Here is a 25,219-nt window from a genome sequence, read left to right as displayed (position 1 = left end):
CATAGCAGTCCTTACTCCTGGCAGAGTTCTTCAGGTCCAGTAGTTTACTGATTTGGTAGGGTCAGAGCCCCAATACTTATACCCATATGTGCCTCTGAAGTGGGGGTGGGGGTGTTACTTCAAAGCAGCTCCTTGAAGTGCACAGGTCCCCATTCATCCCAGCACTGTCTGCCATGCTATATGTGGGGGTAATCCGTCCTTTATGTGGGGACAGGATACAGCCTATTCAGATGTTAGTGTGAACTCCCTCTCCCCTTCCTCCCCAAGAAGGCTATCAGAATGTAGATTAATGCAGATGAGTCCTCTGTCACACCCCCCTTCCTGTGTCTGTGGTACACAGCCCAGATGTGTATTGGAGACAGGCTGCAGGCACATAGATCAACGTTAAGAGCAGAGAAATGTCTACTTTCTAAAAGTGCCATTTCTAAAATAGTAATGTTAAATCGAATTTACCACTAAACAGAATTTATCATTACCATTCCTATGAAATATGATGCATCTACTCCTTTCTTATCATGAATTACAGCTTAGAAGGGTTTTAAGGAATTCCCAATGCTAGCCTATTAAATAAGTAGGCCTCACAGTAGTGAAAAACTACTAGTAGCATTTAGATTACAGGCCCTGGGTATATGGTATACCACTTTACAAGGGACGTATAAGTGAACTAAATATGCCAATCATATATACACCAATGTTACCATGCTTTAGGGGAGAGAGCACATGCAACATTTACCACTGGTTAGCAGTGGTAAAGTGCTCAGAGTCCTAAGGCAAACTGAAAGAATTCTTCAAAAGAGGAGGAGGAGGAAGCCAAAAAATTTGGTGACCCTTCGGAGAAGGCCATTTTCCACAATTGCGTTTTTAATTGTATTGGTAATCCTTATGGCCTGTTATGGATGATAATAATAAAGATGTTATTTTAATTGACACATTAGAAGGCCCAGCAATTTCTGTCTAATTTAGCAGTTCTACCTATTGATGTCCTAGAAGCAGGCAAATGGATCTTACAGTGACTGTGGTTTGTAGGGTTTTCCTCTTTCTTCCATCTTTCTCATGTCCTTCTGTTCTCTTTTTAGAAGTACCTCTATTAGTTGTGTGGCATTTGTTTTAAATAATTGATTGAATTGTACCCCTGAAAATTGCAAAAACAAACCTTTAAATGGGCAAATAAAAAAGGAAAGAGTGAAATACTGTACCTGTTGTACAAATTTCTGTACAACTCTGTATTGCCGCTGCTCTTGTTCAACCTCATGAACTCAGAGGAACCTCCAGAAGCAAGTTGCCCACTAGTATAATAGGTACTTCTGTAACACAAAAACAAAAAAAGTAATTGTGGTGGATGTCAATATAGTATTTTTTTGTTATTCTTTTTTGGAGTCTGTTGAGGCCCTAGTCTTTTGCTATTCCATAATTATTAGACACTCCTAAATCTACCTATTGTAACACATTGAGAGGGGTCAATCTCTGACTGCTACATACTCATGGTAAAAGCTCATTCCACACATATCTGCTCAATTAGGATCTGTGCCTGTTTCCAAGTTCTTGCCAACTCCTCTATCCACTATCGGGTTTAAGTTCAATAACAAAATCCAGGCATGATGTTGTGCTTGTGTACATAACGGAATAAACAATTTTAAAATTATAATGGATCTCATGAGCAAGGTCTGAAGAAGTCTAAAATCATATATTTATGACTTTGGGCTAGTATTCAGTGATCTGATAATGCAATCCAGAATAGTGGTTTAGACAACTAGCTAAAGTTGTAGCAAAGAAACAGACTGAACAGCCTTACTACATGTGTCTGGTGATGCTTGCATTCAATGATTGAAACTCTAAATAACTCTGTGTTTGGACTCTCTGTGGGATATTAGGCCCTATTCCTGTTCTTCAGATGACTTTTCAGCCATACACTATTATAAGAGCTTCTCCTTCCTAGAAGCTGCTTATGAGGTGCAATTCCCCTCCCTTTGCATTTATCAACCCGAGTGGGACGGGTATGATGAGACGTTGGTCCCGTGCTCCCCATGCCACTGGAATCAAGCTATCCTGGCTGAAGAGGGGTGAAACCCCGAAACCGGTCCTAGGATGCTTGTTTCCGGTCCAGGAAGGACCTGGCTTGGCAGTTTAGGCTGGACTATTCCCATGAGGCACAGGGTCAAGACTGATTTGCTTATGGCCAGGTCTAAACTGGGGTGGCATGGTGAGCAAATTAATGATGGATTTTATCCAGATCTCTTGACTGGAGGAGAATGTTTTGATTTGTTCTTCATTCCGTCCATCAATTGTGTGTCTTTTGCTTTCTCTCCCTAAGTGCGCCGGGTATGCATAGACGTAGGTCCCGGGCTCACTGTGCCACTGGAATCAAGCTATCCTGGCTGAAGAGGGGTGAAACCCCGAAGCCGGTCCTAGGATGCTTGTTTCCGGTCCAGGGAGGACCTGCCTTGGCAGTTCAGGCTGGACTGTTCCCATGAGGCACAGGGTCATGACTGATTTGCATATGGCCAGGTCTAAACTGGGGTGGCATGGTGAGCAAAAGAATGATGGATATAACCCAGATCTCTTGACTGGGGGAGAATGTTTGGATTTATTCTGCATTCCGTCCATCAATTGTGTGTCTTTTGCAGTTTGATTACAGCAAGGACAGATATCTGACTCCAGGGACCTCTAGTAACAGCCCATGGTACTGCAACCTGCTTAAGCAAAATTACGTTTCTAACAGCAGTGACATACAGTAAACACTTATGGTATAGCAGTCTGCTACAGAAAATATATTGTGTCTGACTCCAGGGACCTCTAGTAACTACCCCTCCCTCTTGCTATTTACAGCATTCATCTGACCACTAAGATCAGGATCAAATTTGAAAAATACCTAAAATATAATACAAAATACATTTACACCTGAGCAGACTGTGGCTTTCTGGTCCAGGTGATCAGATCGGATTGTGTCTGAAATGAGGTGGCAGTAATGTCAAGGTTGATGAGGAGGCAAAAGTAGCAAACAATTGTGCCTGGTTCAGATGTGGGCATATGTTATCTGGCCATTGTGTCTGCCAGAAGCATCATTTTCCAATATGAAGGGGGTTGGCAGTACCTCTATAGAGGTGGTGGGAAAATGGAGGTTTGTTTCTGCAGTTGCTGTGGGATCAAAGGTGGTGTGCACTGTGTTTTCAAAGGTCCTGCTCTTATCAAGACTCAAATAGACCTCAGTATGTGCTTTATTTTAGGATACAAATCTCACTGCATTTGATGCTACATAGAATGCTGCTGAATACCCATGAATTAGTTCAACCTGCACAGGGATAAATCTCTGCAGAGAGATAAAATATTATAGGCATTACACATGACCTTTATAAAGAAAATTAAATACCGAAGCGACCATTTTCATAAGCAATAAAAGAAAGATCTATGAGATAATAACTATCTTCTAATGATGAATATATCTTATTACAAATATTTTTTCACAAATTGCTACTTATACATGTATCCCTCGACGGTGAGACAATTTGCAATGCATTTGTAAAACACGATGGGTGGAAGGGCATGGTTTGTGGGTTGTATGAGATATGGATGCCATTAAATTGGTATTGATTCATCAATACACCACAGTCCTCAGATAAGTAAAAATGTTCAGTGAAGGTTTTCATCAAGAACATGCAGGGCCCCTGCAGAATTATTTTAAATGTTGTATGTGTAAATGGATCACACATACGGAAAACTATGTATTGGCTGTTCATTGGTGCATGTCCTTTAAATTGATGGATGATGTTCAAGGTGTTACCCCAAGAAGGTGGTCAATGACCATTATGTGAGAATAAAGAATGTATGAGCATATTTAATTTCTTTGAAAACATCATTGTTTTAGACACATTGGGTGTTAAGTAGAAGACATAAGATCCCAGCACGTTTGGAATTATAAAATGGCTGTTTGGAATCCAGTGAGTGAATGGCTATGTGTCCAATTAACATAAATTAGGTTGCACTGCCACTGGTGGCATTGGTGTAAGATATGAAACTATTAAATGAAGGTACATTAAATATAGCTCATTTGGTGGTTACTGCAAGAAACCTTGATTACATACTATCCCCTGCCCCTTTGTTTACATTACACTGGATTCCTGGTCAATACAGAATTCTGTTAAAGATGACCTGTATCACCTTTAACGTCCTTGTTGATCCCATATTGGCAAATACAGCGACAGAAACTTCAGGTTGTCGTCAGCCTTACGCTGATCAGGAGCAGGCTATACTTAGCCGAGAGTCCTCCAGGTTTTGTTGAACCAAAATTTCCAATGCGGCTTCACACCTGAAACCCTATATTGTTGAGATCCATATTCTTCTTTCTCTGTATCTGTTCAGAACACTCTAAAGTCTCCCTTCTTTGTGTTTGCCCCCCAATGTATGAGAATAAACATATAGATCGATTCTTCAGACGTGTCATTGTTTAAATTTCAGGTTTACATTTTACTTAGATTAGGGAAAGACCACCTCTTCTCTGTCAAACTATTGTTCTTACAATATGCATAAATTTAATCTCTTATCACAGTTGTTAAATGTCTTGTGCTTAACATCATTATACTTACATGCTATATCCAATATCCCCGCATGCAGTTTTCCCATAGTTGTCATTCCAGTCATCCACACACACGGACCTCCATCCTGCAGACTTGGATGAGTAGGCTTGAAGTAAAAAGAAGGGTCCATGCAATCTAACTGCAATGCAAACGAAACAATTAATCAGTGAGTGTTGCCCTACCCATATGTTTCCCCCAAACTATGGTTAAAGTTGAATGGTACTTCTGATAAAATGAAAGAATAAACTCAAACATTAGGGTGGAAACTGTAGTCAAAAGGTAAATATATAAAGGGGATAACATCATGGGATAGCACTTGTGTTCCTTTGAAGGCATGTAAATGTACCAGCAGGCCTTTTCCCCACAGTAGCTTTTAGAATGAAGCATTTCTTTGTTTTGTTTTATCAATCATAGGATAGATTAGTTAGAGACATGCCATTACTTTTAGGTCAGACCAACAGAAAGTCTTAGCTATCCCACCAGCCTTATTTTTTCCCAAAAATGTCATAAACAAAATACACACACAAACATATGTACAAAGTATATTATGATACATATTACCATTATTGAGTGTGGAGATAGGCCTCACTCAGCAATGGTAATAACTAGCATTCAACATTTTGCATATCTTCATATATGGTTCATGTCATGGCATTTTCTCATGTTTATTTATTTTAACAAAAGATATTCAACCAAAACCATGCTGCATGGGGTTACTTTGCAGTAAGGAAAAACCGGGTCGAAGAGACCTCTGAATATTAGCTGCAAATTGTTTCCCTGTCTAAAATAATTATTTCATGAAGTCTGTGAGGCAGTAAAGAGTGTTTTTCTCAGTCAGGTTTGTTGCATTGTACTAATATACTCAAATCTGATCTTTGCACATTAGTAATAAAGGTGTGAATGTACATTTATTGGGACAGTTGCATGAAATAACGCGTTGAGACAGTAAAACGCTTAGCCTCTTTTCAATGGGATAAGATTTTACTTGAGATTTCATTTGCTTTTTAAATTAAATTGATTCTTGTGTGTCTTTTTAGGTTTTGCCCTCACAGCGGTGAAATTTATTGCATTTAATATAAATCTTCAAAGGGGCTTACATCCTACTTTTTATTGGTTCCTGTGCTTGCCACTTACTTTTCTTCTGTTTCTATTGGCTGTAGCATACTATTTCCTATTGTTCCTATGTGTGTTTCTGTTATCAGTGTCTCATGGCCCAAGTACTCGTGTTCATCCACTTTGATCTAACGTCTTTCTTATGAGCAAGCGGTCAGCACCCCTGTTTGTTCGCACTGCTGCTTGTTTCACTTTGCATCCACCTCGGAATCATGTGAGTGCCGTCAGTTGTTTGGTACAGCGCTACTCTAAACAACAGACTCCGTTTCTCCCTTTTAATTAAAACGCAGCTTTGTAGAGTCTGTGCTTGAAGGTTATGCCTTTGAACAAGATCCATACTGGTTGCGCTGCTGCATATATGCCCCTATGCCGCCTTTGTGTATTCACTGGGAACAATGTTTTGCCCAAACTAAAATGGCGCTCTACAATGGGTCTTCCACTTTTGCTGTAGCAACACGAAACAAAATACATAGCTTTAATGTGACGCGTCACACCAATGTGCATGTCATCTTATAAGCACAGTCAGCTTCCTTAGCACAGTTCTGAGAGTGCACCTGCCTTGAAAATTAAAAGATGCTGCTTGCTGGTACGTTGATTTGTTGCCCCATGTTCCTGTATGCTCTCCTATTCAGCTGCCCACAGTGAAGGAAAATGTCCATGCACCTCCTCTGATGCGTCTCAATATACACGCTGTCAGGACTCGAGCACTGTCGCCTCTGTGAATCCGTTTGCTTCTCACACACACTGGGAGCCAAGATCAGGCATTTAGAATCAACGAGGCCGTGAGAGATAATGGGGAATTTATTTCTTGAATGGATTTCAAAAGGGGTTCTTCCAACAGAGCACACTGCAGCAGTGTGTGTCTAATCTGCGGCAGCAGGTCACCTGGCTCAACAGGCCCTTGGTGTGCTCCGAGCACAGCTCTCAAGTGTCATCCCGAGCACACTGGGCAAAATGCACTCAAACGGCAGTGAATTAAAGATGCTGGACATGTCCCAAGAGGAGTGGATGCCTGCAGTGTTAGCCCTCAGACGTATAGATATGTTACAGCAGCTTGACATAAAATGTAATATCCAGGACCCTATCCCTGTATCACTTGTTCAAGACAAGCAACAGATATTTGTGTTCGTCAGTTTCTCTACAGCATCCTATATCCTAACTGTATGTAAAACACAAAGCTGTACATTGCATCCTCATCACGACTCACTGTAGTTACCAGTGTGTGGCAAGGCTCAATAATATGATCTAGCTCAGCGCTGTTACCAATATACTGAAGACTGCATGGCTGAGTGGCGGCAGGAAGTTAAACCTGTAGCCTTTACATTTCAGGCAGATCTCCTAAGCAGGTGCATGAGCCACTGTGCTATCGAATTGACTAAGGCCACAGACGTTCTGACCCTGAAATAGCTGACTCTGATATAAGTTTTTCGTACAATGTGAAGCCAGTCTGTTTAAAGATGGGACTCAGTGTGCACATGTCTTTTTGCATTCTAGGCAGCTGGTCTGGAGCAATGTTTGACATAGCAAGTGGTAGCTGGGCCCAGATGCATGAGCAGCTCACAGTTATCCAATGATGGCTCTTTATACTACTGTTCCTTGGTACAGTCGGGTCATTTTAATTTCTTACTTAAGGGCCGGTGGCATCTCTTGCTGCACCACTGCCCGCCGTTCATGGTTTACTCGCTTGAAAGTCTCACAAGAGTCCTGCACAATTTTATCCTTATGGAAACTGCAACAATATTTTTTACATTGGCAAATGGGCAGAGTTCAAAAGCATTAAATCTGCAGTCATCATACATTTTGTGTTTGAGACCTTTTTAGGAAGGAGTTTGAAGCATTTAGAACTTGCTAAAATCGACCATCATACTGCGCTGAAGGTTGAGGATTGAATTATCATTAATTTAGCAATGTTTCTTACTCCACAATGTAGACCATGTTGGTAAATCAATATGGGTACGTTTTGGGGGAATAATTATGACCTGGAAAAAAGAATCAAGTGTTCCTCAATATACTGCTTCTGGGAATCCATGTGTGAAAATCAACCCATGTTCGAGAAGAATGGATTTTATTCTGCAGATTTCTTTTTTTCCAGTTCTTTGGATGGACTCAGCAGATGATAATTCTTTAAATGCATGGGAATTGTGCAGTTTGTGGAAATGTGAGAATCTTTCAAATTACACACCAAAACTATCCTGTGGAATAATCTATGGTCTTTAAATTTGTTTTCAGAAATTCCACAGACTATTCCTGAGAAACATTTATTTTAATTTCACTTAGCCATTTCGATAAGTATGGTTTATTCTCAGATCCTAAAGTCTGTACATTGTCTTCACTGTTTAAAAATGGTGACTTTTGATGCCGGTAAACTTCTGCTAGCGATTCTCTTTTCTAGATTCACAGACTAAGGTGTTGAAAGTGCTATGATACCTTTTAGCTCACCCTCTCGGAGCTTCTCCAACACCCCTTTCCACCCCCTAAATCACAACCGTACTAATACATGTTGCTCACATTTTTATTGGCAGAACATTGTGGGCTGTATTTTATTTTAGGCAAATCCTCCGCCCTTCACCTTATCTCCTCGTGTTACTGAATGCATATATTTACTGTATATTGTACATTAAAGTCATGGCCTTCGTAAAAGTTTATTTGTGGCTATATATAATTCTTCTATTCATCCGCTGTTTGAACGCCTTCACTCTATATTAGTTAACACCTTCACAGATGGGGTAGATATTTCATTAGGACCGCATATAATTTGCGTGCTTTTCAGCTGCATTTTTTTTGTCCAATGAATTTAATTTAATCTCCTTGTGTCAGCACGCATTTTAAGCATGCTCGTGCCTGCTACTTTTTTTCTTTGTCCTTTGCCTTTTACCTAATCTACCCGCTTGACATTACCACCAGTTACTGCACAATATATTGTCTTTCTCAATAAACAAGTCATAACACTTTTACAGAGTTTCAGTAACTTAAATGGCACAACTGCTCACCAAGATTAAACTTACAACAACAATATTATTATTTCGCATAGGCGAAACCTATTGTAGTTACTAATGCTTGTTGCTGTGTGCAGTCCCTTTGTTGCTTTTCTCCCCAGTCCACAATTTGTTCCAGAGGGAGTTCCATGTAGAGCAGCCATTCTGGCTGTGTCTTTTCTGAGGGATATTTTGGATTCGTTCGCAGTCTAAGTGGCCATCACATGACCTCATTATCAAGCCCCACATCCCTTAAAAAGAGGACTGAAGCATGGAAGACGCATACCTGAGATGGGACAGTAAGATGCTTTGCCTGTTTTTATTGGGATAAGACTCGAGTGCTGTCACTTTTTGGCTCTTCTCTCTAATCCACGGTTGTTAGACCTGTCACCTTTATGGTGGTCTTCCCCCAAACCTTTTACCTATGCACCTCGAATTTTTGCTGAAAATCATTCTGTTGGCCTTAGGACTCTGTGCACTTTACCACTCCTAACCAGTGCTTAAGTGCTTGTGCTCCCTCCCGTAAACATGGTATATTTGGCATATACCTAATTGACATACTTAATATACTTATAGGTCTCTTGCAAAGTGGTATGCCATAAACCCAGGGCCTGTAAATGAAATGCTACCAGTGGGCCTGCAGCACCTATCGTGCCACCCACTGGAGTAGCACCCTAAAATATGTCCCAGACCTGCCACTGCAGCCTGAATGCAGTTTTAAACTGCCATGTTGACTTGGCATTTAAACCTCCTTGCCAAGCCGTAAACTCCCTTTTTATCACAAATACGTCACCCCTAAGGTAGGCCCAAGGTAGCCCAGCTGGGTGGGTGCAGTGTATTTAAAATATAGGATATGCTCTTTCGGTGTTTTACAAGTCCTGATAGTGAAAAACTCCTACATTTGTTTTTCACTACTGTTAGGCGCACCCCTCCCATAGGATAACATTGGGGATTCCTTATTGCATTTAATAAACTGTAATTCCTCATAGATATATCATGTTTGGTATCTATGAAATTGTAATGATAAATCCTCTTTAATGGTAAAGTCAGATTTTTACAATTTTGAAAATGCCACTTTTAGAGAGTTGGTATTTTACTGCCCATTTCCCTTTGTGCTTGCAGCCTGTCTTGGGTCACATGACGCAGTGTAGTTGTCAGTTATACTTTGCAAATTCCTCCCAGTCACACAATAGAGGGATTAGTTGTGCCTCAATGGGCCATCAGCTCACAGTATTGGGGACGAAGTAGAGCACAACCCCACTTACACCTGAATAGCCACACAAAGGGCCGAACAGCCCTGTATTTTCACTGCAGCCAGCCTGGAGCCAGGGAAGGGAAGTCAGGAAATTCCACACACTTTAAAGTAATTTCTAGAATCTTCTCTCACCTTCCAGAAGTAGGGCACCAGGGTATAAAATAAGACCTTCAGATCCACACTTCAGTTCACTACTGGACCTGTGGAAAGACTCTGAAGAGGACTTCTGCTGTGACCTGCTGTGCACTCTTCCAGACTGCTGACTGCTTTACTTTACTGCCTGGAGCCTGTCTTGAACCCTCAGAGGCCAGTCCTGCTGTTGAGCCCTGCATCTTCACCTGCACCCAGGGTTGCATGAAGTGACTCCAAGGGCTAGTTTGCTGGTCTCCGGTTCAGAGCCACAGGGACATAAAAGACTCCCACCATCTTGAACCCGCACCTGGACCCAGCCTGAGCAAGTCCTGAACCTCCAGGAGGTCCCACCAGTCCTAGACCTTTGGTTGCGATGCTAAAGTTGCCCAGATGGCCAATTTCCAAAACTGAGGACTTAGAAAATATTTGGTCAAAAAGTGCTCTGAGAACCAGGAGGAACCGGGAGCAACCTGCTCATCTTTCTGCCTGAGGTGCATCTCCGGTCCGTTTGACTTTGTGGCTTCTCTCGCTACGTTCTTCTCCGCAGCAGCAAATCCATTTCAGTTGTCTTTCGCCAAAGAGGTATCTGATCTTGTGGAATTCTCTCTGCTACTGCCGTCTGCTTTGTCCCACTGGAGCTTTAACTTCCATTTCGAAGACTTAATTCCGAACGTGGATATCTTCATGGTGGCTTCTACCTAAGGCCATCTGGCGCTGCCGCTCCCTCTTTGGACACCTCCTATAGCCTTGCCCTGCTGAACTTTACTCTCTCAGAACACTTTTCTTCAAGAATGTTGCTAAATCCGAAGATAATCGCTGACTGGCCCAATCTACTACTTGTATCCGAACCGTACACTATTGTAGTCAGCTTTAACTTCCGACTTTGACATGCTCTTGCATGACTAGATGTCCGCGTTTGGCGCTATGAACTTTTAAGCGTTCATTTTTACTAAAAACTTTTAGAATTCATAACTCTGATTCTACTAATTGGATTTTTGTCATTTTGGTGACAAATAATTTATTAAAATGTACTCTATTTTTCTAAATTCATTTGGGGATATTCCTTGTCTTGTGTTTTCACTTAATTACTTTTTGTGTGATGCATAAATACTTTACGCGTTGCTTCTAAGTTAAGCCTGACTGCTCTTTGTGCCAAGCTACCCAGGGTTAAGCACAGGTTTATATGGTGACTTTTTGTGGCTCACCATGCAGGAAGTTGGATCTAAACTCTGCTTTTGACACTGTATCGCAAAAGGTTTTGGTAAATAGATTGAGTGATTGTGGGGTTTGTGGCACGGCCCTTTGTTGGTTAACTTTTTGGGGGGGAGGAACACTGTTTCCAATTGGTATCTCCACAACTTTCCTCAGGGAAACATCAACTTGAATTCGCAGTCCCTCAGTGCCCTGCCCTTAGCCACACCCTATGCCCTCTTGCAGACATAGTAGAAACTTTTAGCCTGTCACCGGTGTCATATGCAGATGACACACAGCTGATCTTATCACAGTATTCCAATGAAGAGGGGTGGACCCTTCAGGGATTGTAGCCTCAATGGAGCAATGGATGACCTGGAACTGTCTACAATTAAATGGGAATTAAACTAAGGTCCTAACAAATGGTAAACCAAATTTGGGCCCCCAGATACTAGGTCAGCCGCCCAGTCTTAAACCCGGTGTAAATCTGGATCGATAATTGACTGTCATTTGAACCACAAATCAAGACAGCAGCCGCAGCCCATGCAGGTAAGAGCGGTGGGCCGAGTGGGAGGGGGGTTTCGACAGACGATGGCGAGGGAAAAATAAATAATTAATTTGTCATCATCTGTTGAAATGCCCCCACCAACCCCAACCGGCCTGCCGCTCTTACCTGCACAGGCCATGGCAAGACAATGATTTCTTGCTGCTTCGGATTGATCAGAAGTCTAAAAATAAATCCTTTGGGAGTTTCCTTTTTTGATTCAGAGGACGATACTTCAGGCTCTGATAATCTTGTGTTTAGATTACTGTAACATCCTATACCTTGGTATTGCCAAGTATGCTAGGAATAGGTTTCAAATCATCCAAAATGCTGCAGTGAGCCTGCTTTTCCATGTGCCTATCCAATCAGTGTTTCCAATCAGCTTTGCACTTTGGATGGGCCTCCTGGGGAGAAACGCATTAAAGGGCAGATTTATCATTATTTCATGCAGCGCAGCAAGAAATCTCGTTGCACTGCATGAAAGGGAAAGTGCAGGATCGCGCCATATTTAACATTATATGGCACATTGTTGTCTTTTTCTTGTGCTGGTGCACAATGTGTTGCTTAGCGCCAATGCGGGCACACTTTCACCATGGTGCAAGGGGGCCTGCGTTGTAAGCAGGATTGTTTTTGAGCAGGAAAGAGCACCTTCCTACACAAAAAACAATCCTCTGAGGCATTTTCCTCTTTCTATGTGTGCTTCGGACTGCAGCTCACATGAGAGAGAGGAAAACATGAGGAGAAATAAAGATATTTCTCCTTGTTACACCTCACCTGGGGAGGTGTAGTATTATGACGCATTCCCAGGTCTACCAGTAATGGTAAATCTAGGAATGCACCAAAATCTATGGCTGGATGCGTTGAAACATCCATGCTTCACCCATGGAACGCCTCCCTGGGTCAGAGTAACACAGGGAGTGATTTGTGCACCGTTACTTTAGATTTATCAAGCCACTCAGGACCGCGAACGGTGGCATTGCATGGCTTGAGATAATCTGGGCCATAACTTGGCAACTATATTGTGGTTTAAGCTAGTCAGGCAGGGAGGTAGATCCTTCAATTTTCTAGGGCCTAGTTTGTGGAATAAAGTGCTACTTAGCATTCAGAACAAGACAAATTACAACCCCTTCTTGAAACAGCTTAAGACCTAGCTGTTTTAGTGCTTAAAGCCCACATTTGTTTTTGCTATCTTCTGTCTGGCATGCTGGGAAGCCCTGTTCTAGGGCGTCCATGCACAGTACAAATCCTTATACCATAGCATACCATATAATACCATAGCATACCATACCATAACACAACATATTTCATTTTTGGGCCAAATTTTTTTTTCACTGCCTTCGCATACTAATAAATGTTATACATATACCACGCGGCTGTTTTGCCAGTGACTGCATTTTGCACTTAACCATCTAAAAAGTACTCCAGGTCAGTGCCTGGGCTGATAGGTCAAACTCTGCTTTCATTTCGTATTTTTTTAAGTTCTTCTTAAAATTATAAATTTTTCGACTTATTGTTTTTTCATACATGCATGCCACATTTCTGTGGTATTTTTACTTATTCCTACTTTTACACTCTTAATATCTATTGCATGTGTTTGTAAAATAAATAAATTAAAATAGCTTTAGGCTTGCCTTTGGTTCATAGCAACTGCACGTACTGTTAGTTTAACACAATCTATGTGTACATCTCTGTTATTGTGTGCAGTGAGTACCTGAAAGAGAAAAGAACAACACCCAAGCGAAAGTTTCAATCAATATTTTAAGAAGTAACAAATAAATTGGGCTACAATGGTACAATTGAAAGAATTGTGAAAGAGGGGTGACATGTAGAAGTAAATACAGACAATACACTTAGTACACTTAGTATAACAAATAAAGGAATAGTTGGGAAAGTGCGGTTTTTGGTAAAGTCCATATGATTGATCGCATACGCCTCCTGTTCATATGTGAATAGGCTTTTGAACTGAGACGTTGCGTAGACTCTTAGTATGCGTCGACGTTTCGACCCTATGTAAGGCGCAACATTTTTTAAGCGTTACGGCGGGTCTTCTTCGGGACGGAGCCCTGCGCAACAGTCATTAATCACTGCGCGTGTATTATGCTTCTTTTTCCCAAAAACGGGGTCGATTTATCTTTGACACTGAGAGCTGGAGAGATGTCATTTTCAGCAGATCGTGTAAATCACCCGACTGACTGAAAGAATTAACTACTTGGACTTTTGCCAAACCTCTTTGACTCGTGTCTCTTGTGAGGTCAAACATAAATCGACCCCGTTTTTGGAAAAAAGAAGCATAATACACGCGCAATCATATGGACTTTACCAAAAATCGCACTTTCCCAACTATTCCTTTATTTGTTATACTAAGTGTACTAAGTGTATTGTCTGTATTTACTTCTACATGTCACCCCTCTTTCACAATTCTTTCAATTGTACCATTGTAGCCCAATTTATTTGTTACTTCTTAAAATATTGATTGAAACTTTCGCTTGGGTGTTGTTCTTTTCTCTTCCTAAATCATGGATACATGTTACATGTAATGTATTTATATTGTGAACATCCCAAAGCAATTGTATTTCCCCGACAGAACCATTGTAGCCATATAATACAAATACCCAGGTTCTGAGGGACACAGGGTCATCCCATTATTTTTCATAATTGCAGTGAGTATCTGGCACACCAAAGCCCATGCTTATTGCTCAGCGAGTAGTCTCTTAGTCAGCACTTGGGATGCACCATAGACCATCAAGAGACGCGTGCTGCGCATGGGCCCAGCCTTAGCAAGGATACACTCTGCTGCTGGGTAAAAGCCAATAGTCACTATACAGTCAATGACAGATGGATCAGATGTCACAGAAGGGTTGAGGAGTAGGGTGACCAGACGTCCCGGATTTCCATGGACAGTCCCGGTTTTCTAAAGACTGTCCCGGTGACCCGACGCTTTCCTTAATTTTAGGCTTATGTCTGGTTTTTGGGACAAAGGTCGTCATCCTGAAAGGTGTACTCTCCTTAAGTACATTGTTTGTTTCTTTGAGGCAGTGCAGCAGGTCTGCTGCAGCAGATGGGGGACAGAGTGGGGATGGAGGGCAGGGGGGCTCAGGGTATAGGTTGTGGCATAGCTAATGTTATGTGTGTGTGTGAATATGCATGGATGTGTGTGTATGTATATATATATTTTGTTTCTATATGTATATACATATATGTATATGTATGTGTGTATATATGTGTGTATGTACATACATATCAAAATATATATCGATGTGTGTGTGTATGTATATATATTAGGGAGAGGATGTAGCCTTACGGCTAGAGCAGTCTACTTTGAAGCTGGGGGAACCGGTTTTGAGTCTCGGCATCGACGCTGGGCATCCTGTTATTCTGGGCAAATCACTTAATCTCCCCGTGTCCAACAAAAAATGAATGTGTCCATCTGTAACAAAACTGGTGCTCATGTACAGTGCTCTGATACCCGATTTCTCTGGTCTACTTTGACCTATATAAAACTCCCAAAAAAAAAAGTATATATATATATAATGTGTGTGTGTAGACACACATTTATAAGGTTATGCAAAATTGGGACAGGCCAGACATAAAACTAAGGCTAATAGCCATAGTTGGCATCCCGGGCAGTCGAGCCACATCCACACACATTTATTGGGCTTCGACTGCCCCACCCAAAGGGTAGCGTGACCACATTTTGAGAAGGGAAAACCGGGAATGCCAGACTTAAAAGAAAGTAGGACTTACTTTTCTTGTTCCAGTTTTCCCTTCTCAGAATCTGGCCAGCCTACTGGGAAGTGTCTTTGCTAAATCTGTTTTATGAACAAGAAAAACAGAAATCTTGCATTCATGACATAATTCAAGTCTAGGGCAGTCATATTTTAGCTCACATTATATTTGAAATTTGCAAGTAAAATAGAGAACACACACACACACACACTCAGACACATGCATCACACCTTCTGGGTGTCAGAGACCGAATGACGTTTGAAAGGAAACAGAGAAGGAAAGGAGCACATTCTCGACCTCTCCTGAGATTGTACAGTTTGGGAGGCAGAAATGACAAGACAACGCACTTACTGTTTTATGAAGTTTATGTTGGGATTGTCAAGTTTGTGCACTAAGTTGCCAACATCAACACCAAAATTGCAAGGGTGAAGACTTGTTTACAAATTGGCGGCGCAGGCATTAAGACCCGCCAAGAGGTATTTCCATCGACAACAAACATAGATATTGCGAAACAATCTCATTTTTAATAATTCTCAACTTATTTCCTTGTATCTCATGCCCATATGCAGTTGTTTTCTTCCCTCGGATTTCGTTTTTCCTACACGACCCATCCCTCGCCTCTGTTTTATGCGGTCAGCATTTAAAACGCTGCCTTGTGTTTTTCAAGACAGAGCTCACTTCACTTCTTTAAGTTGTGGAAAAAACAATCTAACAGAAAACCCATCAATGTAATGCAGATTTTTTTTTTTTTTTGTTAGGCGGAAAGTTGTTCTCTCTTTATTTTTACTGTTAACCGGCCAGTGATGTAGTAGCAGAAATCATGACGTCAGAAAGAGCAAGTACCCAGTGGTAGTCGAATGCGAGGAACACGTGATCTTTTATAAACCGAGGGTTAAGAAAGAGATATGGGTGTGAATATATAGGTTTTTTTCTGCACAAATAAGATACACCTAGGTGTAAATAAACATCCATTTCCTAGTGTAAATCCCAGATCCTGCTTCATAAGGTTACATTCTGCGAAATTCTGATACACAGAATGAAATTGGAAATGTTTCCACGAAGGTCTTGTTTCCACAGTACAGCACACAGGGCGGATGGACATTAGGAAGACATGGAAAGGCCACAGCCTGGGACTTTGGGGGGGATTTACACACCTAACCGATAGTTTTCACCCAGGACACAGAGTTGGAAAGATGCATAAGTAAGCTACAAAGATTCCAAATCAGCTCAGTTTTTCACAGGTTCAGACTGGGGATAGAGATGTCATCAAATGAATAAAAATCACACACTGTAGAACAAACAGTGTGTTAATGCCCTTACTCCAGAGGACTGAGGGAGAGGGGCAACTAGAAATGTGCCTAGATTTCTTTTCAAAGTTGAGGAATTTATGTGAGTTTCCAGAAAGTCTAGAAACTTTGCAAATAATATGTGGCACCTGGAGATGTTTAGATTTACGACTTTGTTTAAAATGCACGAGAACACCCTACAGGTGGCAAAGAAAGCTCGTGCTGTCTGGGAGAAGCAGCGGCATTCATTATATGTCCATAAGCACAGCATGGGTGGGCTGCATCTCATGCTGCTTGGGGTGGATGGCATCAAATGCAGAAATACAGAAGTCAACCTAGAAGCTTTCCACAGAATCATGGGGCGTGTGTATGCAGCACTGTACATTCCATTTCTGAAACTGACGTGACAACTGGATTTTCTGTGACGTAGCTATCGAACAGAACCCTACTAATTTATTTCATACATTATATTCATTTATGTAGTTTTATATAGCACATTTTTGTAGTTTTATGTAGCATATTTTTGGCCACTGTGGTAATATGAGTGCTTATAAGTATAAAATATGATTACGTCAACAAAACCTACATTTACATTATTGTTACCAAACACATGCATTAAATAACCAAATAGGGACCGCCAATTGGTATATATCCTCTTACGACATAAATGAACCAGCGGGGTTGGCCTAAATATACACCGCTTGCAAGGGTCACCTTCGAGTCAGGCACAGAGAGAAGCTGGAGCGGATGCATGGGGGATGAAATGTGAGTCAGATGGTGAATGTCTAACATTATCACAGGCGGAGATAAGAAATTGACACCCAGGTAGAAATGCACCAGTAATGTTCACGCAACCATGAAGAAGTGAAAACGAAGATTTAAAATGTGGGTTTTTCCCAGATAATTAGGCTGATTCATCGGGGATTCCTAGAAAAAAATGTATAGTTAATTGCACGTATTATTCTCACATGGTTTGTTCTGATAATTGACTGGAACAGCAAATAGGTCTAAGTAAACTTTGAGATAATGACGACCTGCATAGATGGAGGTGACGTATAAAGTGCATTCCTATCACCAGGGCCCCTTACACAATTGTGATTTTCTTTAGATAGTGCAGAAGAAGGCATAGAAAGGAGTAGGGTCTGGCATCAAAGGCTGGGGGGTAAGAGGAGAAAAGGATGCTGGTGCGAGGCTTACAGGGATGGCTGGAACAGCCAGGGAGAGCCAGAGCGATGGGTGGCAGGGGGGCTTGGAAGAGGTGGAAGTGGGAACGCTGTGGAGGTGGACAGCAAAACAAATGTTTGCCTATATGAATATGCTTTATTGGCATTTCATGCAGTGTGTGGTTGAGGAATCCACTTGAAGCAATTTTCGACTAACTAATGTTTTTCTAGGGATACAGGCCAGGCCAACCCATGACAGGTGCGGCGGTAGAAACTTCATAGCCACACATCACTATCCTGTGAGTAAATCTGCTTATTATATTTGGGCTACAGAGTGTGCACACTAGCATTGATGTAAACAATCACACATAAGATGGTAGCACACCTCAATTTCATCCACCTGCCAATGGAAGCCAATATACAATGATATACAATGTCACCTAGGGAGATCTTTTTTTAAACATGTATTCTTCCTTTGATGTATACATTTTCTTTACTGAACACGACAACAGCCCTTCTTTCGCACTGCAGAACAGCCGGAACGGGCTTTGTCCTTTACTAAGACTTTTTCACCGAAATAAGTAGGGGAATACTAAGCTTTAATTGTACTAAATATGGTGTTTTTCCTCGATGCATTGCATTTTGTTCAATATTTTGTGTTTCTTGTGAATGTGACAGTGCGTGCGCTGCTTCAGGACGGGCACCGAGGTTATCTGCCTGGAGCAATCCTTCATGTGACTGCTGCCTCAGGCCCCTCTTTCATAGCATGCGTTTGTTCTCTTCAGGCGTTTGCTGGAGCAGGCAGACATGTGTGTGCATGTGTGTGCTCATTCATAACTTTCTTTAATTTCTTACATTTTTGCAGTCTTACTGCTGGGGTACTGGTTGAGGTAGGGACATTTTGGAGCCCACAGATATTCTAGTTTTTCCTGATTTTTCTGTCTTCCTGTTTGTGCTGAGGGCACCCTGGGGATGGGCCTAGATTTTTTTTCATACTTTTCGGATTTGATATTCGGTCTATGATGGGAAACAGTGAACCCTATGACGTATGTAGGGAAGACATTTGCCAAGTTAATATATTGGGCCTATTTAAGTGCATGCACACAGATGCATACTATAAATACGTGCACATGCACACAGACCGCACACGGCTTTTTGGAGGATACAATGCTTTGGCGAAACTCCATTTCTAATGCATAAGGTTGGCAGCTCAAACAAGTGCAAAGCTGTCGATTCTACTTCTCGCGTTACAGAGGAAATGACTTCCTTCCGGTTTGGCATTTGAATGCCACATGAAACATTCACAAAAGGCAAAGCTTCAAAGGGACACACACAGTGACACCTTAAGGATTTTGGGGGCCCTGGGCCAAAGGTATTTGGGGGCCCCTGTTCGGAGAATCTTTGAATTTATGATCCAATTTCCACTCTTTCATGCCCTTGTCGGCTAGGTCACTCACAGTGCAGAGGCACACTAATCCAGAGTCTAAATGTGTTTACATCTAATATTCAGGGATAGTGATGTGTGTTTTCAATATTATAACACAGCAGCAGCTCACTAATATTACTGCACCTCGAGACACCCTCCCATTTCTTATATGTCAGGTCTGGTTCTGATCTAAAAAAACGTTTTTTAGGGATGTGTCATGAAACATAAACACAACATTTCTCTGCAAAATTTCTGTAATTCATTGCCACACAACATCCACATTAAAAATAAATTAAAGGAAAACTGTATTTAAGACAATCTGTTTAAGAATCATTCAAGGTTATTAGGACAAGCCTCCCCTGCAGAACAGAGGTGGCTCTATCATGGGGCCCCTGAAAGGCTGGGGCCCTGGGCCAGGGCCCACTTTGCCCATGCCTTAAAATGTCTCTGGACACACACAGCTAAAAGTAGCCGGCACTCGTTTGTTTTGTACCAACCATGTCAACAAAGAAAAGCAAACATTGTTCAATGGCATCCTGGGAGGAATACCACCGCAGAAGCAGAAACAGGAGTAAAAAAAATAATCCTGCAATTAATACGTAGGAGAAGATAATGCATAGGTCTTATACATGTTCAAAGATCAGATGTGACAAAGTAGCAGGGACTGGGGCGTGTATGACACGGTGGAACAGGCCCATTTATGGTGGTAGGAAGGCTGGCTTGCCTTTCTTGGCAAGAACAGAGGCCTGTTTGAGGTGAGATGAATGAATGACTGCTTGGGAGGGCGGGAGCAGAGGACTGGGCCAGTGGCCCCATGTTCTGCACCCCAAGGGCAGTTTTTTCAGAGGAAAGGCAGTTATAGGTCTGTTCTCATAACACAACATAAACATAAAATAATTACAAGAAACCAGTGCAAGCTGATCCTAGCCTTGCATGTGTGTCACTGGCGTGCACTCAGAGTGTGTGAGCATGTCTCACATCATGGATAGGACCTCAGTTTTCAAAATAGGGCTTCTAGCGTGTGCTTACATTTTCGCATGTCCACGTAAGATGCAGAGGTGCCATTCAGTATAAATAAGTATGGCCTTCACACTTTGGACTAAAAGGTCTTGGTGGTCCTTGGGTGATTGATCCGACTCCGTGAGGATAATTATGCGCAGATGAGATGGGGGTCCGAAGGCCAGCTGACAGGAACGCCAGGACTGTGTGATGGCACCCAGCCTGTTCTCTTTATACGTGAACGGGGCGGTTAGTTTTTTGCAAGAAATTCCAGCTGATGCTCCGGCCCTGGCGGGCAACAAGCTACCTACTCTCCTGTTTGTGGATGACACACTGCTGACACACTTCTGATCTCAAAGACCCCTGTTGGGCTACAAAAATTACCGAACATATTCCAATCCTTTTGTAACTCATGGGGGCTGGTCATAAACACATATAAGACCAAATTCATGACATTCAACTCCCACAAATCGTTCACAAATAATTTTGCCCTAGATGGGACACATTTGGAGAGAGTCAGTACTTTTGACTATCTTGGTATTCGACTCTCGGAAAAAATGCAATGGGGGTCCCACCTTGACAAAATGCTTTTGAATCATAAACGAGCGGTCAGGGTACTGAGCAAAGAACATCGCTCATCGCAGAGCAGGCCAGTTGCCCCGGCACTCACGGTTTATGACGCAAAGGCAGTTAGCTCGGCACTATATGGAGCCGAGCTATGGGGATTTGAGAACGTTGACGAGATCTGCAGGTCTGAACACAAGTTTTTGAGGGATCTGGTTATGCTACCCTGGAATGTCCCGCTAATTCCCTTGATGTATGACGTGGGCAGGCAGTCTTTTGGCGATATTGCTAAACTCCGCCCGCTGCTGTTTTGGTCTCGCCTTAGGCGGACTCCTGATCACAAGAATTATGCTAAAGCGCTTACAGAAGTAAGGAGCTAAGATGTCAACCATGAGGTTAAATGGATTACTAGCGTTAAGAAATTAAAGACCACTCTCGGCCTTAAGAATTCCTGGGATAACCAAAATCCCCCGAACAAGGCAGAGCTCAAACTTAATTATTGGGACTGGATTGACGCCCGGGAGCTCAGTAATCCAACTATGGGAAGGCTAGCAGAAGAATTTTTCCAGCACAAACAATCAAGAAGCCATGAACCATATTTGGATACAGTCCAGAAACCAAGAGATAGGGCACTCTACAGCCAATTTAGATTTGGATCGCTCCCGGTTTATGTATTTACTGCTAAATGGCGCCCCCTAAAACAGACCACAGAAGACTGTCCTTGCTGTAGGGCACCGAAAGATAGTGTCGGCCACCTCATGTTTGCATGTCCAGTGTATGAAAAGGTGAGGTCTAGATGTCTCAAGTCGATCTGCAGACAACTAGGTACTCTTGATCATCGCGTCGTTTTATGTATTTTAAAATCTGATGCAAGAACCCTTTTTGTTTGCGGAGTTGCTATGTTTTTAAGTTGTGCATGGATAAACAGGCATAGAGCCTTATGAAGGGTGACTTAATTTTACATCACAAGCCCCATGATGAACACAATAGAGCCTAAGATAAATGATCAAATATCACCCGAATTAACCTCTATGCACTGCCACTTATACAAGGTATATTGAGTACTATTTCTTTTAATTATAATTTTAAACCGTTGTTTTTATCCAAAACACGAAAAACAATTCTAACTACGATGAAATAACTGCTACCATGTCTCGACCAATCTGATCACATGAATCTGTCATGTTTTATTATGAAAGTTTTTATCTGTATAGATTGTATTTTTTTATAAATGATTGTCTGATGCTTTTATGATACTTGTTATTGAAATAAAGCTATTTGACTTGACTTGACCTTGGGTGATTTACCTTCTTAAGATGACCTCCACGCAGGCTCCAGTGAGTTCAGCCATGCCCCGTGTCCTCTTGGTCTGTGGACAGTATCACTCCATTCCCTGGAGGAACAGCTATGGCTTTGTCTTCTTCTAGAGCAAGGCATAGCCCAGAGCCATGGGCTTGCTTCAAGTCAGGAGTCACACTCCTAATCAGAGGTCCCTCTGTGCTGGTGGACAGGTCCTAATACAAGGCAGAGAGTCTGGACGCATCTATGCTATCTCCAGCCAAATCCGGAAGTAGAGCTCCCTCCAGAGGCTGTCAAGGTGGCCTACCCCAGTCTTTCATGCTTACCCAAGTCACTAGCTGAACGCATTTTGCATCTAGATTTCTGAGCTGCAGCCCCATAAGCTTCTTCAAGCTGATAAGCTGGCTGGCTGTACGCTTTACAGGGATTCACCATCTTGTGCAGCTTACAATAAGAGTAGGATTTCGTATTTTCAGTGTTTTAGGGAAACCAGTCTTTGTAAAACCCTCCCTGCAAATAATAAACATTAAAAGGTTTTTCTCAATGTTTACAAATTATTAGCTTCCCTGGAGTGCATGTGCAACATGCATATTTCACATAAAGGAGTAATAATGCAGCGTATGCATTGTTCCTCTTACTGACCGTGTGTGCCATGGACCTCTGGCAGACTGTCCGTTAAACTTTAAAGGTCTTTTGAAAGGTCTGTCTCAGTCAAGTTTTTCTCTGTTCCCATGCCCATTGCCTCTCTCTCTCTCTCTCACTATCCCATTCTCAGACTATGGACTTTATCAGGGTTCTGTTTGCATTATATCTTTTACTGGTTAAATACCTTTCTAATTTGTAATATTATTTAGGAAACCAACACCTCAGCACAGTTGGAGATAACTCATCTAACCCATTCTAATTATTGCAACATTATAGCAATGGTGCACCAACAAAGTATTTTATGGAGCATCTAAACTAACAGTTTTCCCTCAAATTATGTGTATTCCGAAGCATTTGACAACTGATTCTTTCAGGATGCTTCAGATGATTTTTTTGTTCTCTTATTGTATGTGTTGGACCTATGTCCTAGGGGTAGCTTGGCTCAAGTTATCAGGCATTCCTCTCAACATGGCGTCTTGTGCTTGCATCCTCCTCAGTCCGCAATCCAGCGCAGCACCACTCAAAAAGGACACTACACTGATTACATTTTGGAGTTTACTAGAATTCTTTCACCTTTCTTTGCGACTTGGATTTTCAATTTACACTTTCAGAATGAAACATTTCATCACATCATATTTCAAGATAAACCATGTCATTACATTTCACAGTAACTGTCCCTGCGGGTTAGCACAGCAGATCTGTAGACCCTCTAGGTAACCCCACCCGGGGCGCCTGGACTCTGGGGGGGGGGGGGGTGGGGTTGTCAACCTCCTCACAGGCGGTGCTCAGAAGAGCACTCGCAATTCAGATTATCCCCTGGTCTTAAACGAGGTTCTCCTCACAGCTGGACTCACTAAACTGCTAGCAGCCAACTTCGTTACCGTCAGGCCAGCTCCTCTTAGGGTACCCTAGTACCACGCTTAACCATCCCCGTGGGGCAGTACCCCTAGGCTCTCTCGCTGGCACAAGGCTCGCCCTGTTATCCTATACCCTCACTTGGTTGGGACGAAGTGCTGATAGTTACAACGGGCCCCGGGCTTTCCTACGAGACACCAACCCATTCAAATGGGCCCCCTCCAGTCTCCGAACCCACTTTTCAGTAACGAGACTTCGCCCCTTTTCCCTTCGGTATGGGCCCCGCTTACTGTTACTCTTGTGGTCCTCCTCGTGGATGGTTCACCGCTGTTGGGAGGTACGCTCCCTCCCTTTGTGGCACGAAGCTGGCAGGCTAAACAAGAAGAAGGAATCCCCTCTCAAAAAGGGGGGAATGGGGTCTGCACACACCCTCCAGCCTCCTCCCACAAGGGATCCCTAAGTTGCTCTCTCCCCTCACGGCGACAGCCTCACTTCTCCGCTACTGCTAGGAGGCGCTCCAACGATGACAGGATCAGTGCGTCTTGCGGGGGCGCGGCCTCTGCTCCCGTCTGGCAACTGCAGGGCGGCGCTAGGCCCCTCGCACGTGATGAGGACCGCGGCCTCACAGCCTTCCTGAAGGTTGGTCTCCTTAAGCCGCCAGACGCGCCGCTCACTCGCTCCACACACCCGGGCCAATCCCTCACTCCCGGCCCTCCGGTGGCAGCGACTCCTGACGGAAGACCCCCAGGTAATCTCTCGAACTCGGGGGAGGAGTGTTGGCCCGTATTTCAAGACGGGGCTCGTGCAGGGGGGGGGGGGGAATTGACGGGTGCCGGTTCTCTCACAGGAACGGTGGCGGAGGTCAGCTAGACTTTAGGGACTCAAGCTCATCCACCTCTCCTCGCTTGTCAGATGGAGTGGCTACCCCCAGGCCAGGGCAGGAATCCCGGTCAATAACAGGGCTGTAAAACGACAGCCTACAGCAATGGCCCACTCCGCGAATCAAGAGGTCAGGGGTTCACTCTCCCTAGAGGCCTCCCTGGAACGAGTGTTTCAAGTCACTGGCGGCACACAGGGACCGGTCAAGAGGTTGGGGGTGATGTCGCTGGCAAGAATAACTGTGCAGACCCTGAGACCTGTCAATCCCTGCCCAGTGCAACCACCTCCCCACTCAGGTGCCTTACTCCTGGCTAACCGGCCACTCAGCTCTCCTCTAAAATGGCCGCCCTCCTGTCACCTCTATTTATCACCTTGGGCCTGACCTGCCAGAAGGGCCCAGAAGGTTCCGGAACCCCCCATGGCAGTCATGGTCCAGGTGCTGAGGTGACAGTTGGTGCCACCATTTTAGAATCTCACCTCCCTTCCCTAGTTTTCCTCAGTGGAGCACCTTGCGCCTCCCCCTCAGGTAGTGAGGGTGAAGCCCCCAGAACCTCTACATTAGCACCTAAAAAGTTTGGTAGACAGAAAAAATGAGA

At 43.0% G+C, this 25,219-nt stretch overlaps 1 protein-coding gene across 2 annotated transcripts in view; it reads right to left on the bottom strand.

Moving 5' to 3' along the window:
- Positions 1-25,219, bottom strand: part of TMPRSS2 (transmembrane serine protease 2) — a 418,330-nt gene that overhangs the window by 82,954 nt on the left and 310,157 nt on the right. For both annotated transcript variants that reach the window (XM_085621226.1, XM_085621227.1), the window contains 2 exons: positions 4,581-4,710; positions 1,197-1,304 (listed from right to left, as the gene is read on the bottom strand). In XM_085621226.1, coding sequence (XP_085477352.1) covers positions 1,197-1,304; positions 4,581-4,710 — 238 coding nt within the window. The remainder of the gene's footprint in view (positions 1-1,196; positions 1,305-4,580; positions 4,711-25,219) is intronic.

This window comes from Triturus cristatus, chromosome 8 (assembly GCF_964204655.1).
Source record: "Triturus cristatus chromosome 8, aTriCri1.1, whole genome shotgun sequence".
In the NCBI taxonomy this organism is placed as follows: domain Eukaryota; kingdom Metazoa; phylum Chordata; class Amphibia; order Caudata; family Salamandridae; genus Triturus; species Triturus cristatus.
Note: the sequence above shows the minus strand (reverse complement) of the source record. Positions and strands in the feature narration are given on the sequence as shown.